The sequence below is a fragment of the Crotalus tigris genome, unplaced genomic scaffold (assembly GCF_016545835.1).
Source record: "Crotalus tigris isolate CLP2741 ecotype Arizona unplaced genomic scaffold, ASM1654583v1 scf7180000024324.182252, whole genome shotgun sequence".
Classification (NCBI taxonomy): Eukaryota; Metazoa; Chordata; class Lepidosauria; order Squamata; family Viperidae; genus Crotalus; species Crotalus tigris.
The window spans coordinates 128784-142097 of NW_024100495.1; the positions used below are offsets into that span (position 1 = coordinate 128784).

The 13314-nt window shown below is 43.3% G+C and overlaps 1 protein-coding gene across 10 annotated transcripts in view; it reads right to left on the reverse strand.

The window, feature by feature from the left end:
* Positions 1 to 13314, reverse strand: part of ST8SIA5 (ST8 alpha-N-acetyl-neuraminide alpha-2,8-sialyltransferase 5) — a 47313-nt gene that overhangs the window by 12514 nt on the left and 21485 nt on the right. For all 10 annotated transcript variants that reach the window (XR_005554508.1, XM_039325305.1, XM_039325304.1 and 7 more), the window contains one exon: positions 7094 to 7206. Coding sequence is in view for 9 of the 10 variants with exons in the window: in XM_039325305.1 (XP_039181239.1) it covers positions 7094 to 7206 (113 nt within the window). In the remaining variant the exon portion in view is untranslated. The remainder of the gene's footprint in view (positions 1 to 7093; positions 7207 to 13314) is intronic.

The window sequence follows — 13314 nt, forward strand, 5'->3', positions numbered from 1 at the left end:
TGTTTGTTTCTCCAGCTGTTACCCTCTCCTCCCTGTCCAAAACAAACACCGTTTTACACAGGGCCAAAAAACAGGGAAATCGGGCTCTGCCACAAGCCGGACGAGGACTTCAAGGCCTTCGGGTTTTAGATGAAGGGATTTATTGATCTAATCATCATCATCATTGTCGTCGTCAATAAGAAAGACAAAAAAGTCTGGATAGTGGACGTGGCAGCGCCTGGAGACAGCAGAATAGAAGAGGACGAACTGGAGAAGATAACAAAATACAAAGACCTACAAATAGAAATAGAAAGACTGTGGCAAAAGCAAGCAAGGGTAGTACCAATAGTAATAGGCTCCTGGGGTGCAATCCCAAAACAACTGGAGCACCACTTGAACACAATTGGCATTGACAAATTCGCTATTAGTCAATTGCAAAAGGCGGCCTTATTAGGAACTGCTTCAATCCTGCGACGATACCTGTAATACCATCAAACATCCACATCTGCCTATCCCAGGTCCTGGGTAAGGACTCGATAGGTAGACAAAATGCCAAATCCAGTCTGAACATTTGGCTGACTGTGCGATCATCCATAATAAGTGCCTTGAGTGCAATCCCAAAACAACTGGAGCACCACTTGACACCATCATCGGCATTGACAAATTCGCTATTAGTCAATTGCAAAAGGCGGCCTTACTAGGAACTGCTTCCATCCTGCGACGAGATCTGTAATAACATCAAACATCCACATCTGCCTATCCCAGGTCCTGGGTAAGGACTCGATAGGTAGACAAAAAGGCCAGATCCAGTCTGAACACCTGGCTCACTGTGCAATGATCCATAATAATAATAATAATAATAACAACAACAACAACAAGAACAAGAATAATAATGATGATGATGTTGTTGTTGTTGTTTTTGTTGTTGGAAGGGACATTTGAGGTCATCTAGTCCAATTGATCTATTTCAATTTAGAAGTTGACCAACTACAGACAAGTCTGGACAGCTTATATTTTAAACTGTAAGGAACATTAAAATAGAGGGGGGGGGGCAGAAGGATCTCCAGAAAAAAAAAGACATAAAAACGCACACCCCCCCCAAAAAAAACCAATGGGATGTTAAAAATCAATAAAACATATTTTTTTGAAAATGGGAGTTCAACAGCCACCCTATCCTCAAGCCTGGAAGAGCCAGGTGTTCAAGATTTTAAATTTCCTTAAGTGACGGTGGGATTCAAAGAGAGTTGACTTTAATCTGCTTGTGGCTATGTAGGGATTCTAGGCCAGTGATGGCAAACCTTTTAGAGACCGAGTGCCCAAACTGCAACCCAAAACCCACTTATGCATCGTCGAGTGCCGGGTGGGTGTGGCCCATTGGGTGGGCGTGGCTGCGGTGCTAACGGCAGACTGGGTGGGACTAAAAAGTTCAATCAATCAATTCCAACTTTGCAACATCTTTTTTTTCCCGCGAGAAGTTGAAATTGACTGATTGAACCTTTTTTTTTTTTTTTTTTTTGCACACGGCGGTGGAGGCCTAAAGCGAAAAGGCTTTATAAAACCCAGCTGAAGGCCGAGGACTGGGGAGACATTGTGCGTGCCCACAGAGAAGGCTCTGGGTGCCACCTCTGGCACCCGTGCCATAGGTTTGCCACCACTGTTCTAGGCTGATCCCTCTTTTGACTCCTCCCCCAGGTTCTGCTGCTCACCTAAATATGAGCCAGCCGTGTGCTGCAGCTGCCAAAAAAGCCAACCCAGTGCTGGGCTGCATTAACAGAGGGATAGAATCAAGATCATGTGAAGGGTTACTACCACTTTACAAGGCCCTGGTAAGGCCACGCTTGGAATCCTGCATCCAGTTTTGGTCACCACAATATAAAAAAGATGTTGAGACTCTAGAAAGAGTGCAGAGAAGAGCAATAAAGATGATTAGGGGACTGGAGGCTAAAACATATAAGGAACGGTTGCTGGAATTGGGGATGTCTAATTTAACGAAGAGAAGGACGAGGGGGGACATGATAGCAACTCTTCCAATCTCTCAGGGGCTGCCCCAAAGAAGAGGGAGTCAAGCTATTCTCCAAAGCAGCTGAAGGCAGGACAAGAAGCAACAGATGGAAACTCATCAAGGAGAGAAGCAACCTGGAACTAAAGAGAAACTTCCTGACAGTCAGAACAATTAATCAGTGGAACTCCTTGCCCCCAGAAGCGGTGAATGCTCCAACACTGGAAGTTTTCAAGAAGAGATTAGACAGCCATTTGTCTGAAATGATATAGGGTTTCCTACCTGAGCAGGGGGTTGGATTAGATGACCTCCAAGGTCCCTTCCACTTCTATTCTATTCTATTCTATTCTATTCTATTCTATTCTATTCTATTCTATTCTATTCTATTCTATTCTATTCTAATTAACCCATGGAACAACCTGCCTCCAAAAGCTGTGAATGCTCCAATATTGGCAATTTTTAAGAAGAGACTGGACAGCCATTTGTCTGACATGGTATAGGGTTTTCTGCCTGAGCAGGGGGTTGGACTAGATGATCTCCAAGGTCCCTTCCAACATCAACATCATCATCATCATTATTTTATTCATTAGACATGAACCTCAGTCAATTGAACATTCAAATTGGCTGGCGCTGATGATTGATACGGGTTGCTACCAGCATCATCATCATCATCATCATCACCATTATTATTATCATTACTATTATTATTATTATTATTACTATTATTCCTGCACTAATACGCTTCTTTGATCCTGCAAGGCAGGGCCATCTTTCTCTCTTTAACTTCTTCTTCTTCTTTGCTAACAAAGAAAGAAGTAGAAAGAGCAATAGGAAAAAATGAACATTTTTTCCAAAGAGCAGGCAGTCCGTGGATGCCTTCCAAACCCCGAATGAGACACCCAGTTATATAAGGAATGCCTAATTGGGAGCACTTTTAGCTTTTAGCCTGCAAGCAAGAGCCACATGGAATCTAAGCCCCTCAAAATATCTAAATAAACTTTGATTAAATCCCCAATTTACAGTATGGAATACCTATCTCCCTTAGATTGTTAAATACTTCAAAGTATTGACATTGCCCTGGGAAATTGTACCGTAGGTATTTTGGATAAAATGCTCACAATCTAGGCTTTGAGATTTACTTATTTTTTTTCCATCTTCGTAATTATAATTTCCTTATCACAGCCCTTTCAGCTGCATGATTTGAATTGTGTCTTTCTAACACCCATTGCAGTGTCTTCTGCCAGTCTGCTTTTTTTCCATCCTCAATAAACAGCTGGAAGCTGAATTTGTAATCAAGGCCAGGCCAGATTTGCAGAAACTAAAGCACAAGAAATAATTAGAAATCCTTCTTGGTCACTCATCTCCACGCAGAACACATTTTTCTTCTTTATTTTGCTTTATCGTTTTGCCCGTTGGGTCTGGTGGTTGAGGCAGCAGGCTAGAAAGCAAGAGACTGTCACTTCTAGTCCTGCCTTAGGTATGAAAGCCAGCTGGTGACTTTTGGCCCATCACTGGGAGATGGTAAGTTCTAGTCCCGCCTTAACCATGAAAGCCAGCTGGGTGACTTTGGACCAATCACCGGGAGACGGTGAGTTCTAGTCCCGCCTTAATCATGAAAGCCAGCTGGGTGACTTTGGACCAATCACCGGGAGACGGTGAGTTCTAGTCCCGCCTTAGGCACGAAAGCCAGCTGATGACTTTGGGCCAATCACCAGGAGACGGTGAGTTCTAGTCCCGCCTTAGCCATGAAAGCCAGCAGGGTGACTTTGGGCCAATCACCAAGAGACTGTGAGTTCTAGTCCCGCCTTAGGCACGAAAGCCAGCTGGGTGACTTTGGGCCAATCACCAGGAGACGGTGAGCTCTAGTCCTGCCTTAGCCATGAAAGCCAGCTGGGTGACTTTGGGCCAATCACCAGGAGACTGTGAGTTCTAGTCCCGCCTTAGGCACGAAAGCCAGCTGGGTGACTTTGGGCCAATCACCAGGAGACGGTGAGTTCTAGTCCCGCCTTAGCCATGAAAGCCAGCTGGGTGACTTTGGGCCAATCACCAGGAGACTGTGAGTTCTAGTCCCGCCTTAGCCATGAAAGCCAGCTGGGTGACTTTGGGCCAATCACCAGGAGACGGTGAGTTCTAGTCCCGCCTTAGCCATGAAAGCCAGTAGGGTGACTTTGGGCCAATCACCGGGAGACGGTGAGTTCTAGTCTTGCCTTAGGCATGAAAGCTAACTGGGTGACTTGGGCCAATCACCGGGAGACGGTGAGTTCTAGTCCCGCCTTAGCCATGAAAGCCAGCTGGGTGACTTTGGGCCAATCACCAGGAGTCGGTGAGTTCTAGTCCCGCCTTAGCCACGAAAGCCGGCTGAGTGACTTTGGGCCAATTACCAGGAGACTGTGAGTTCTAGTCTTGCCTTAGCCATGAAAGCCAGTTGGGTGTTTTGGGGCCAATCACCAGGAGACTGTGAGTTTTAGTCCTGCCTTAGCCATGAAAGCCAGCTGGGTGACTTTGGACCAATCACCAGGAGTTGGTGAGTTCTAGTCCCGCCTTAGCCCTGAAAGCCAGCTGGGTGATTTTGGGCCAATCACCAAGAGACGGTAATTGCAAATCTTCCAAACCTATTATTCTGTTCTATATGGAACACATACTGTACAAAATATGCTACAATGCATGAAATTATCAGAGGGTCAACACTGACCAGGACGGTAAATTCATCAGTCCAAATATAATCTCCCAAATTATTTTTAGCATGTGGACATTCCTGGAACTTTTCTTCCCTTGTCCACTCCTGTTTATTAGCCACTGATCTCAGTAGAAAAAAAACCAACGAACACAAAAATAAATTGATTTGGAGAGGAAAAAAGAGAAAAAGAGGATTAAATTAACATTCTGTCCCAGCTGTTCAAGCCTGCTGAGATTCACGGCTCCATAATCCTGAGCCAATAGTCAACCATCCGGTCAATCCAACTAAACAAGCGATATCCCTCTTGCGTAACCTGACCTGAAATGGATCCAAGAATCAATTTTGTCTTAAGTCAGCAGAATCAGAAATTATTTCCTGTGTTTTTTTTTTCTTTAATTGTGTCTTAAATCTCTACTTTAACAATCTTGAAAAAACGAGGGGCGTAAAGCTAAAAATCGAGATGTAAAGCTAATGATATTTTTCTAAAAAAAAAAAACAACTGGAAGTCATTGCACACAGCCATACATTTTATATTTGGGGGTTTTTTTCAATGACCAATTTTTTTATCAAGGGGCTCAAGGCAGGAAAGCAGAAAAGCAATAAACGTTAAAATCTGTGAGAGGTAATCTACTGTTGCTGTTTACTGTTCTTTTTCCACCCTTTTGCTTTTAAAGAATGAATCAATCTGCAGCTATAAAGTTTTCTACTGTTTTCCACTATTTAAAACAGTCAAAAGCATTGACATAATAAGCATGTCAATTCACAACCTTTTCTTATCGTCGCTCATTTTTGGAAAAAAAAAATTCCGATTGCCTTCATTAAAGAGCGGTAGTTCTTACGAATTCATTTCCAGTTGCTTCTGACGATGTAAGAGCTCAGTGAATAGGTGAGCGAAAAAAGACTGAAAAAATAGCCCATCCCATCATTAGCAACAATAGCAACACAATCACTATATACAAAAACACAAAGGTGGCATATGACACCAGTGAGATTAGCAAAAAATGTTTAAAAATACTTCAAACAACTGTTGGAAATGCAAACAAAGACCAGGTCCTTATTATCACATCTGGTGGACATGCCCCAAAGCAAAAAGATTTTGGGTTAAAATACATTTATCAATAGTTGGAGAAAATGACTAAAAAACAAATAGACTTTAAATCAGAATTATTTTGGTTAGGAATAATAGGAGCTAATGAGGAGAAAGACTGCAGATATCTAATACTACACGTATTAACGGCAGCAAGAATGGTATTTGCCCCACATTGGAAAAATGAAAACTTAGTAACTGAAGAAGTATTAATTAAGAAAATTCTAGAGTGTGCAGAAATGGATAGATCAATGGTTCTCAACCTTTTTAATGCCGCAACCCCCAACCGGTCGTAAGTCGAGGACTAAATTGGTCGTAAGTCGAGGACTACCCAACCGGTCATAAGTCGAGGACTTTACCTGCCCGGGAGCGCCGCGCATGCGTGGTGCCGCCCCCTGCGCTGGCCAAGGCATAGCTGGCAAGCAGCAGAGACGGAGCAGGCCGACCACCGGCTGGGCTACCAGCTGGCCCAGCCCAAGGGAGGTAAGGCACCCACCAGAAAAGGGGAAAAAATGGGGGACAGCCTTGCTTGGCGACCCCCATGAAATGGTCGATCGACCCCAAATGGGGTCGCAACCCATAGATTGAGAACTGCTGGAATAGATTGACTTTAAAGATTAAAGAGAAAGAAGACTCAGTCAGTCTACTTTAGAACATGGGATAATTTCTATCAATGGCTAGAAAAACGAGTTAGAGCAGTGGTTCTCAACCTTTTTAATGCCGCGACCCCCAACCGGTCGTAAGACAAGGACTACTCAACTGGTCGTAAGTCGAGGACTACTTAACTGGTGCAGCACCGTTTGCAGACTGGGACTTTTGGCGGGCTCAGCAGGGCAGAGACAGCCTGGACAATTCCTATTGGCTTTTGAAAGCCAATAGAATTAGACTCTATTCAAGAGAGTCTATTCTATTGGCTTTCAAAAGCCAATAGAATAAAAGGGAGTAGCACAGCTAAGGAAAAGGGGGGAAAATGGTGGACTGCATTGTTTGGCGACCCCCGTGAAATGGTCGTTCGACCCCAAATGGGGTCCCGACCCACAGGTTGAGAACCACTGAGTTAGAGAGAAAGGAAGGTGATATGTAATTTTGAATATATATTAGCAAGAAGAAGGCTACTGAGTGATGAATTAACATATTGTTTATGATGATTAACTATTATGTATTATTGTTTGTTAAACACATGCACCCAGACATTATGCTGTTTGCTAAATATTGAGAATGTTATTTGGAAAAACCCCAACCCTAACCATAACCCTAATCCCAACCCCACCTTATCCCCAAACCTATAAAAACTAATAAAATCTATATAAAACCAAAACAAAACGCAAAGGCGATCACGCTGGACCATTACCGTAACACAAAATCGGCATTGTCGATCTCCTGACCACATCCGCTGTTCTTCAAAATTCCTCCGTTTCCAACCACTGCACATTTCTTAAACTGGGAACGAGAATAGGGCATCTCCTGGACCAAAGTGGAAGAAGGCGAAAAATTAGGAGCAATTCTTGGAAAAGTTGTTCACATTTATCTTGGGGCGAAAGGACGAGAGATGTAAACCCTGTACAGGTCCAGCAGCTGGGCAGCGCTCTGCAAAGGTAAAAATGTGCTTTGGGGCAGGGGTCCCCAACCTATGGGCCACAGCCCAGTACCAGGCCGTAGTCTACGATCCACGAGACAGGCTTGCCAGTGTGCACCCGTGGACCTGTTTGCGCATGCGCCCGGGGCTAGCAGTGGCACCTAGCGCCTGCACAAACGGGACCACTAGCACGCACGGGGGTTTGCACGGCCCATTTGCGCCTGCACGCGGTTGCTAGCAGTGGCGCCTAGTGCCTGTGCACATGCACAAATGCGGCTCCTACAGCCGCGTGGGTTGGGCAGCCTGTTGGCGCATGTGTGTGGGGGCTAGCAGCGGCAGTGGCTAGCCCCTGCATGCATAAACAAATGGGCCGCTAGTGCCCTACAGGTGCACACGGCCCCGTTTGTGTGCAGCTCCTTTCGTGCACGCGCGCACACACACAAATTTCTCAGCTGTTCCCTTTTCCTCCGGGCCACTAGCATGAAAAGGTTGGTGACCTCATAGTTCACACCCAAACACAAACTCTTTAAAGCAGCTGCCTCTTTTTCTGAGAGGACTTGGGTGTTCGTTGTAGCTTGAGATGCTGACTCTGAATGCTGCAAATTGTAATTTATATTGAATTAGAAGGAGAGAGGGGGCATACAAAACAGACGTGTAAAAAGTTTCATATTATTATTGAACATTAATAACACTTAACAGGAGTTATTATCAATTTTTGTGTTCTATTTCGATAGGCCTGCAAAATGCAACTCTGGGCAGCTAATGTACAGTAGGACTGAAAACAAAGCAAGATGAACAAGAAATATAAAAGAGCCACAACACCACAAGCTAAAATAGCAAACCGAGACTAGAACAGGGGTCCCCAACCTATGGGTCACAGCCCACTACCGGGCAGTGGCCTACTGGACACTGGGCCACAGGACAGGCTGGCCAGTGCACGCACTCACCCCCACTCGGGCCCGTTTGCGCATGCATGTGGGGCTAGCGCCTGCATGAATGGGACCACTAGCGCAAGCGGGGGTTTGCGCATGTGCATGGTTGCTAGTGGCGGTGGTTAGCACCTGCCCGCATGCACAAATGGGACCGCGCTGTGCGGGTTGCGTGGCCCGTTTGCCCATGGCTCCGTTTGTGCGTGCGCACGCATGCACACAAAGATTTCCCAGCTGCTTCCTTTCCCTCCAGGCCCCCAGCATGAAAAGGTTGGTGACCTCTGACCTAGAAGACAGTATACAGCAGTGGTTCTCAACCTTTCTAATGCCGCAACCCCATAATACAGTTCCCCATGTTGTGGTGACCCCCAACCACTTATACATCACAGGGTGTCAGGGGCGTGGCCAAAGAAAAGGGGGAAAAAATGGCAGACAGCCTTGTTTGGCGACCCCCGTGAAATGGTCGTTCGACCCCAAATGGGGTCCCGACCCACAGGTTGAGAACCACTGGTATACAGGGAGCCCTTGACTTACACCACAATTAAGCCCCAAAGTAAGACAATTGTTAAGTGATTTTTGCCCCATTTTAGGACATTTTTGCAACAGCTGTAAAGTGGACCCTTGCAGTTGTTAAATTAGTAACAGAGCCGTTAACTGAATCTGGTTACCTCGTTGACATTTGCCTGTCGGGGGGCTGCCAAAGGTGATCACGTGACCCTGGGACTCTGCAAACATCATCACTAAGAGCCAGCTGTCAAAGTAATCAGTGGAACTCCTTGCCTCCAGAAATTGTGAATGCTCCAACACTGGAGGTTCTTAAGAAGAGACTGAACTGCCATTGATCTGAAATGGTATAGGTTTTCCTGCCTGAGTGGGGGGTTGGACTAGATGACCTCCAAGGTCCCTTCCAACTCTTGTTATTCTATTCTATTCTATTCTATTCTATTCTATTCTATTCTATTCTATTCCATATTTTCTATTCTATTCTATTCTATTCTATTCTGTTCTGTTCTATTCTATATTCTAGTCTATTCTAGTCTATTCTAGTCTACTCTAGTCTAGTCTACTCTAGTCTAGTCTAGTCTACTCTACTCTAGTCTAGTTAGTCCATTCCATATATTCTATTTTATTCTCTTTTTAAGAAGAGACTGGACAGCCATTTGTCTGAAATGGTCTAGGGTTTCCTGCCTGAGCGGGGGGTTGGACTAGATGACCTCCAATGTCCCTTCCAACTCTGTTATTCTATTCTATTCTATTCTATTCTATTCTATTCTATTCTATTCTATTCTATTCCATTCCATATTTTCTATTCTATTCTATTCTGTTCTGTTCTATTCTATTCTATATTCTAGTCTATTCTAGTCTATTTTAGTCTAGTCTAGTCTAGTCTACTCTAGTCTAGTCTAGTCTACTCTAGTCTAGTTAGTCCATTCCATATATTCTATTCTATTCTCTTTTTAAGAAGAGACTGGACAGCCATTTGTCTGAAATGGTCTAGGGTTTCCTGCCTGAGCAGGGGGTTGGACTAGATGACCTCCAAGGTCCCTTCCAACTCTGTTATTTTGTTATTTCTGCCTTTCTTCCTTCCTCCTTCCTTTCTCCAACACTGGAGGTTTTTAAGAAGAGACTGGACAGCCATTTGTCTGAAATGGTTTAGGGTCTCCTGCCTGAGCAGGGGGTTGGACTAGATGACCTCCAAGGTCATCACTCTGGTCGGTGATTTCTGCAGCTGACCCAATCTTAGAAAAAGATGTGGCTGTTCCCTCACTGGAGGTTTTTAAGAACAGATTGGACAACCATTTGTTTGAAACGGTCTAGGCCAGTGTTTCTCAACCTTGACAATTTTAAGGCATGTGGACTTCAACTCCCAGAATTCCACAGCCAGCATTGCTGACTGTGGAATTCTGGGAGTTGAAGTCCACATGCCTTAAAATTGTCAAGGTTGAGAAACACTGGTCTAGGCGGTCTCCAAGGGGGTTGGACTAGACGACCTCCAAGGTCCCTTTCAACTATGTTGTTTTGTTATCCCGCTTTAAGAGGTTGCCAACTGAAGTTTTATTCGTGCTCCTGCAGACGCCAGATCCTATTTGAGATTGAATCCAAAATTCTCCAAAGGCCTTTTAAGTTTTATCCTTTCAATTCCCACTACGGTCTTCCATAATTGATACCTGTCACCTGTGTTGAACTCTGATACCTATCAATCATCCAGCATTTAATGCCAAGTCCAGCCAAGTTGGGGAAAGCTTGGTATATCTCAGAGTCATTCTGAAGCATTTTTTCAGATAGTTAGGAAATCAGTTTGAAGTAGCTTATTGGTTTATTTAATTTTTGAAAAGAAAATTTCACTACGAGTTTAAGAACTATTAAAACATTGTGTCAACGCTGCTAACATCGGATGTTTTTGCACTGATGACAAAGGGAAATGCAGCCATCTTTTACCTTTTGCTTTTAGAGTTAGATGATGCTGAGTGGGGGATGTGAATGAGAGTTCAGCTAGACATAACAACACTAAACTTAGCATGAGAATCAAGGTTATTGAGCCCAGAGCTGATAAAGAATTGGCGGCTGCAGAACTGGAGAAGAAGCCCACACTTCAGGCTAATCGGGGAATGTGATTTATGACGGTCAATTGGAGGAGGGAATTGTGCTTTGATACTATGTGCCCAGGGGAGGGGAATTCAGTTTTTGGCTTCGATTATGTAGTGCCGATATTATGCTACTCGAATAAAAGATTCTTTAAGGTAAACAATGCCTCGAAGTTCTTTTCTTTTGAAGAGTTTCATCTGTCGGAACCATGACACGTTAATTCTGGAAAGCTGCATATGGACTAAGCGGTCCACATGGACTTGAAATATGATTTTGAAATTAATCGTAAGAATCCTTCTCATGGGAATACGTTTGGTCTTCTTTAAAAAAAAACATGACAGAGTTGGACCTTGAAACTTGGGATACTAGAGGAAACCAGACGGAATTACAGATCACAGTTAAAGGATCAGAAGATTTAAAGTTGATTTACTGACACAGAAGGAAGCGAAGTACTTTTAACACTGGATCTATTGGGAGTTATTTGTGAACCATAGATCCAGAAGTTAATTTTAAGAATGTCTGCTGTTCTATTCTGACTGTGTATGAAAGAGGAATAAGCTTTACTAGACAGGATTAAGATTGATCTGGACGTGGATTTAAAAATGATAGGCTACAATGATTAGGGGACTAGAGGCTAAAACCTACAAGGAACGGTAGCTGGAATTGGGTCTGTCTAGTTTAATGAAGAGAAAGATGAGGGGGGACATGATAGCAGCGTTCCAATATCTCAGGGGCTGCCCCAAAGAAGAGGGAGTCAAGCTATTCTCCAAAGCACCTGAAGGCAGGACAAGAAGCAACGGATGGAAACTAGTCAAGGAGAGAAGCAACCTGGAACTAAGGAGAAACTTCCTGACAGTGAGAACAATTAACCAGTGGAACAACCTGCCTCCAGAAGCTGTGGGTGCACCAACACTGGAAGGTTTTAAGAAGAGACTGGACAGCCCTTTGTCCAAAATGGTATAGGGTTTCCTGCCTGAGCAGAGGGTTGGACTAGATGAACTCCAAGGTCCCTTCCAACTATTATTATTATTATTATTATTATTATTATTGAAAAAGCTATTATACCAGCTGATATCTTAATTAAAAGAAATATACAAATAAATTAAAAGAACAACCCAGATAACGAGTTAAAGTTTCAAGGCTTAAAAACAAGAATTCATAAAAAAAACATCTTAACGCTATTCGGAGCATTTGAGGGCAGCCACTGCTCAAGAAAGTTGGAATTTAAAAATTAAAAAAAACCCATAATGTAACACCCAGTCTAAAACCAGCTCGGATTACTTGCATCCAGATAAACCTTTTGTAGAATTTTTTAATTAGCTAGTAAAGCACTGTGAACTGTCAGCTTCACAAAATTGAACTGAACTGAACTGAATTGAATAACTTTTTACTGTCCTCTCCACTTTACGTTTTGTACATAAAGTGGAGAGGCCGATGGCATTAGAAAGAATTTTATAAATCATTTGCTAAATATAACAACATGGAGTCTCTTCAGCTAGAAAAAAGCGTCAACAAGTTTAGAGGCTTAAGATTTCACCTCTGCTGTATTTGATGTCACACGGCTGGGGGGAAAACAGATATTGCCTGTGACCTTGGATGCTGAGGGTATCAGATTAAGAAGGGCCAAGATTTTGACTCAAGGGGCGTTAGAAAAATGGCTGGCATCTTGCACATTCAGAAAGACCTTATAAAAGTGCTACTAATACATACAGTAGTAATCTTTTGGGAAAAGTGTACAGAAGAAATGCCACCTTTGGTTAGGTTTCCACCCATTTTTCTTCCAATTTCTTTACAACTGTAGCCTTGTTCACTTAATAATACTATTTTACATGGCTTTCTGGGCGACTTTAATTTTATGACGTTTTGCAAGCTCACTAAATGAAAGAGCACAAAAAACCCCAACCAACTTGATAGCCATCACATAACATACTGACAAATGCCCTCCTCTCAGCTTCAATACAGGACATCAATAACTGGATCCTACTGTGATCCGATTGGCTCATTGCCAAAACAAGATGACACCCGATTGGCTCTCTAAACACACATGCTCATTGGCTGCAATGAAGGAAAGCTACCTGAGATCAACCTAAGCAAGGTGTGCTTCCTTTTTCTGGTTATTTGGCTATAACCTTTCATAGAATACAGTACAGATAATTGAACATACTTTGTTGCATTACGTTCTTGATTAAATTATCTTTCCACTGATATATAATTTTATGGCACTACTCCAAAAAAAAGAGGGTGTTATTAGCCATCCAACCTCAAAAATACACTTTTCCAAAAAGGTTTCCCCAATTTTTGGCCACTACTGTAGTCTTCACCACTGTTCATTTAGTGACTGTTTAAAATTACAACGGCACTGCAAAAAAGTGTCTTATCACAGTTTTTTCACACTTACAACCGTTGCAGCGTCTCCAGGATCACATGATCGAAATCCAGATGTTTAGCAAATGGCTCCTATTTATGACGGTTGCAGTGTGC